Genomic DNA, 4,785 nt, shown 5'->3' with positions numbered 1-4,785 from the left:
CAACTGCTTCCTCTGAGCAATTTATTTTTGTCTTTCCAAGCGCACATGTAATTCTGCAGTGACTGCTCCTTGTCCTGAGCTGCTGGGAGCCCGACACACCAGGCTCCTAAGAAGCATTCAGTACCAAAGCCTGCAAGACCCAGGTTTCAGGCTTCCCCTCTCTTGGGAAGGCATTTCTCACTCAGGCAACTGCTTTTCGTAATTCAGTTTTTAAACAAGTTAACGCACTTTAGATAAGTGATACATTAAAGACAGAACAGCATCTTAACCACGTATTGTTTTATTGGAAGTCTTGTGACAATACCTGTTGTTTTGTGCGTAAGAAAGCAAGCAGGTGCCCCAGGTGGGCAGTGAGTGGGTAGGTCATAAATAAGAGGCTATTTCCTGTACCAGATCTGAATCTTCTTCTCTCGTTTGATTTTCTTCTGAAGCTGCAGGATTCCATACAGCAGCGCTTCTGCAGTAGGTGGGCAACCTGAGCGAAAAAGAAAGCCCGTGGGGCTGCCAGCTGTACTGAAATGTAGTCACCAGAAGGAGAACCGACAAAGCTACAGGTTTCACCCCAAAGCAGGCTGTGATTTCTCTCTGGCTTTGTGTATGTCACAGGCTGCAGAGTTCGTAAAAGCAAGAGGAACGCAGTTTTAAAGAAACTGATGCTGTTAAGTCCCACCGACCAGCAGGTCCTGCCTAAGAGCTCTCGCACCCCAAATCCCCGCCTGCACAGGCAGATGGCTCACACTCTCCCACTGATTTTCAGACCCATTGCTCAAACTACAAATTAACTTCACTCCTGCTCTGAGTTAGTGCTGTGGCACACAGAGGCTGCCTTTCCTACCTGGCACGTAGATGTCCACTGGTACAATGCGGTCGCACCCCCTCACCACCGAGTAGGAGTAGTGGTAGTAACCCCCGCCGTTGGCACAGCTGCAAGAGACGTCAGGGCTTTGTTAAACGCATGGTGAAACATTAGCAGGACACAAAGGAAAACATTAACCTGGCGTCCAAGCTGCTGTGAGGCAAGAGGCCCACTGACAGTTATAGATTTTACAGTAATTGAATGCCAAGATTTGTACCGTGGCCGCTGAACGCAGAGCTGTGTCTTCTTTGTGAGCCCTGGCTGGAAGGCAGAGCCTACGCTCACAGCCACGTTTCAAGTTGAATCAAACCAAACTGAACCATTTTCACGGCTCTTAAAAAACAGATATTCAGAAGGTCCTTCCCCACACTGCAACCCCCCTTTTTTTTGACACATCCACAGCAAGTGTGTCCCCTGCCCAAGTCCTGTCCCCTCCGAGCCCTGGCAAAATGTCTGACCTCGACCTCAGGGGCACCAGGAGGTGAAGATGTCAGTTCCACTAAGCCAACACCATGGCTTCATGGAGCCAGAGCTCCACGGACCTCATATTTTATGCTGCACAGCAGAAATATTTTGAAATATTTTTCGCTTTAGTCTAAATGCGAATTCTGAGATTCTGGAAGTACACAAGTCCCCAGACTCTGACAGCTGCAAAAAACAAAAAATAATCTTTCATTGGGAAGACTCTGCAGTTCACAGTGATCTGACAGTGGTTATTCTCCTCCTCCTAATCAAGGAGGAATCTTTATTTATTTTAATAACAAAGCCTCTTTGTCCTCTTTATAAAATTCAAAGAGTTGGAGATACAAACGAGGGTTGGGTTCCCCTCCGTCATCTCCCCACTCACGCAGAGACACCTGAACTCCCCCATCAAGTGTAAGACAACGGGGATGCCCTGGCACTTACCTCCCCATGGAGACCACGTAGCGAGGCTCTGGCATCTGGTCGTAGACCTGCAGAGCACAGACATTTCAGACCGCTTCCCACCTGCGCGCAGTGCATGCAGCTGCGCTTGAGGCATCCGCCACCGTCCGTACCTTTCGGAGAGCCGGAGCCATTTTGTTTGTCAGGGTGCCCGCCACGATCATGACATCAGCTTGCCGGGGACTGGCACGAAACACTACCCCGAAGCGGTCCATGTCATAGCGAGGAGCTGCCATGTGCATCATCTCCACGGCGCAGCACGCCAAGCCAAACGTCATCGGCCACAAGGAGCTCTGGAGCAGGAGAGACCTGGGTTATGGGGGGGGGAACGCTGAAAGCGGGAGCTGAAACCCCTTGCAGGTGACTCACAGAATGGAGGACTTTCAGAGTTAATTGGACAGAGAACAAGAAGAGAAAGGTTTTAAGTTTTTGTTTTTTTTAATCAAAGCATCATAAATGAAAGCAGTGCTCACCGTTAAACAGGAGAGCAAAACCCACAGCTTTTCCTCTGCATAGAGCGGCTGCTCGTCACGAGGACTACACAAAACCAGAACGTGCCTTTTGCTTATTAACAACAGACAGCTCTGGTCAGACAGGCAGCCCATGCTGCTTTGCAGTGCCCTCTAAGCGCTTCTCTCCCACACTGACACAGCACCCCAAATGTCAACCTCTGGCCGAGAAACCTGACTATTTTCCTGCGGAGCCTGAAGAATTTAGAACCTATTTTTACCCTTGGCAGATGGCACGAATCCATTTCCAGCCAGCACCTCGCAGCACTTGATACCATTTCTCCTTAGCAAGCACAAGAGTTTCAGCGACTCACCCTTCGTGCCCAGTTGATCAGGTCATCGAGTTTGGCGACAATATACTCCCCCCTGCTAGAGGGGACGTAGGACTTTTTCTGGACAACTGCTGAGCTCTTTTGCTGGACTTGGAGAGAACTAAAAGCAAACAGCGCAGTAGTGTCAGCCTGTGATTATTAAGCGTTGCTCTAGAATACAATAAATAGACTCAAGGAGCTGTCATCCCATAAAGAATCCATGGTGCATTGCTTATGGACAATCCCAAACCCTCTGCTACCACTGCAGACTGTTTATAGCAGTTCTTTTTCCTCCTCTGTGGACACATGCATCAGGACGAGGTCCTTTGTTCACCCTACTGAAATTACAGAGGGTGCCTGGCAGGCTCCTCTCCAGGGCTCGCAGACTGACAGCAGCCTGCCAGCTGATCCTGGGCTTTAAGAGTGAGGTGAGGAAAAGACTTTCAAGCATATGCAGGAAGAGCTATGGCAACCAACATTTCTTCCCTTCACAGCTGAGGGAGAAAGGACACAGCTGAGGAACCTGCCTTGAAGCGTGGCGTTACCTGTCAGCATGGTCAGCTGCCGGTGTCTGATGGAGCAGCTGAGTGTGAACGGATGTCACAGCGCCGGGCCTGTAAAAAAAATAAAAATAAATAAAATAAACACTGCACCTCGGTGCCACACAGCCACAAAGCCTCCCCGCACTGCCCACGCGTCCCCTGCCACCCCCACCTCGGCCCTGCAGGGACAAACACCCCCAGGAAGCTGAGCAGCCCCTGATCGAGTGCTCTGATGAGAACCACGAAGAGAAAAGAGCCCAGTTTTAGCACCCAGCTCTCTAACCCCCCAGTGGCACAGCCCCCAGGTCTCCCCAGCCGGGATGGGGGACGCTGCAGGGCCCCCCAGCTCCCTGCCCTGAGCCCTCCAGCCCCGTCCCTCACCTCAGGGCCAGCACGCCGCGCCGAGCGAGGCCGAGACCTGCAACGAGAGCACGGGAGAAATCAGCCCCGGCCGAAGCCCGGTACCGGGGAAAAGCCCAACCCCGGTTGGGAGCTCGATGAGCCCGGGAGCCCTCAGAGCCCGGTCCCGGAGCTCCCCCAGCCCGGCCAGGGCCCAGCCGAGAGCCCCAGCAGCCTCCACCCGGTCCCGGTTCCCCCTCGCGCCCCCGGTGCCTCCAAAGAGGGTCGGGTCCCGGCCTCGCCCCGCTCCCGGTGCCGCCCCCGTTCCCGTCCCCGCTCACGGCCCAGCGCCGCCATCTCGCCCGCAGCCCTTCAGGCAACCTCTGGGCGCGGTGCCACCCGCTAAGCCCTCCGGCCTCAGCCCGGTCCGTGCCTCACGGAGCCGGCCGGGAACTGGGAGCAAGGCGGCGGGGTTCCGCGGGCGGCAGCGGCGAAACGAGACGGGGAGGAGGCGGAGGGGAAGGGGAAAAAAAAAAAAAAGAAAGAATAAATTAAAGAGCTGGGGGGCGGGGGCGTCCCTGGGTGGGCTCGAACCACCAACCTTTCGGTTAACAGCCGAACGCGCTAACCGATTGCGCCACAGAGACCGCGCTGCCGCCGCCGCCGCCGCGCAGGCCGCTGTGGGCAGAGGGGGGGGGGGGGGTCCCGGGGGTGGGGGGGCGGGGGGGGGGGGCCCGGTTCGGCCGGTACCGGCCGAACCGGGCCGCCCCCCCCCGCCCCCCCACCCCCGGGACCCCCCCCCTCGGTGCCCCCCCCGACCCCCCCAGGTACCTGGCGGGGCGGGGGGGGGACGGCGCTGCCAGCGGCCGAAATAGCTCAGTTGGGAGAGCGTTAGACTGAAGATCTAAAGGTCCCTGGTTCGATCCCGGGTTTCGGCAGAAGGATTATTTTTTGGGGGGGTGGGGGGCGTGCAGAATTTTGTGTTTTGCTTTCCCCGCATTCGTGCAGCGAGAGAAAACCTCAAGGTTAACTAACCCGAGGGTTAACTAACCCTTAAGCGCAGCTTTTTCCCCAAAGCCACCCCAGTTCGCGGGAGAGCCCCGCCCCAGGCAGCCTCCACGTCCCCCCGCTGCTGCAACCGCAGAGGTTCAAGGGTTTGGTAAATGCATCACGCTCCAAAGCTTCCTCCTCGGGAAGATCCCAGAGCAGCTGGAATTATCACAGTGAGCGTTAAATGGCTGCAGTTCAGGTGAAGGAAAGCCGGACCAGTTGCAGGTATCACAGCTGCAGGTCAGGTGAAGGAA

General features: G+C 55.4%; 1 protein-coding gene and 2 non-coding genes across 3 annotated transcripts; 1 reads left to right on the top strand and 2 right to left on the bottom strand.

Annotated features, from left to right (window-relative positions):
• Positions 1-268: 268 nt before the first annotated feature.
• On the bottom strand, positions 269-3,962 carry NDUFS7 (NADH:ubiquinone oxidoreductase core subunit S7). The gene is made up of 8 exons (XM_040537709.1): positions 3,823-3,962; positions 3,524-3,560; positions 3,146-3,214; positions 2,604-2,721; positions 1,894-2,073; positions 1,763-1,809; positions 836-924; positions 269-475 (listed from the first exon to the last, which is right to left on the bottom strand). Exons 1-8 carry the CDS (start codon positions 3,836-3,838, stop codon positions 378-380), a joined length of 654 nt encoding a protein of 217 aa, XP_040393643.1. The 5' UTR covers positions 3,839-3,962; the 3' UTR covers positions 269-377.
• A 92-nt stretch (positions 3,963-4,054) lies between these two features.
• TRNAN-GUU lies at positions 4,055-4,128 on the bottom strand. The gene has a single exon. It is a non-coding gene; the product is annotated as a tRNA-Asn (tRNA).
• A 218-nt stretch (positions 4,129-4,346) lies between these two features.
• On the top strand, positions 4,347-4,419 carry TRNAF-GAA. Its single transcript has one exon. It is a non-coding gene; the product is annotated as a tRNA-Phe (tRNA).
• The last annotated feature ends 366 nt before the right edge of the window (positions 4,420-4,785 follow it).

This window comes from Cygnus olor, chromosome 26, assembly GCF_009769625.2.
Source record: "Cygnus olor isolate bCygOlo1 chromosome 26, bCygOlo1.pri.v2, whole genome shotgun sequence".
NCBI classification, from domain to species: domain Eukaryota; kingdom Metazoa; phylum Chordata; class Aves; order Anseriformes; family Anatidae; genus Cygnus; species Cygnus olor.
This window is presented reverse-complemented; position numbering and strand designations above follow the sequence as displayed.

Coding starts and splice junctions, on each gene's coding strand:
- NDUFS7 (XM_040537709.1), bottom strand. Junction 925..1,762: donor TACGTGGTCTCCATGGGGAG/GTAAGTGCCAGG, acceptor CGTCTCTTGCAG/CTGTGCCAACGGCGGGGGTT. Junction 476..835: donor AGTGGACATCTACGTGCCAG/GTAGGAAAGGCA, acceptor TTTTTCGCTCAG/GTTGCCCACCTACTGCAGAA.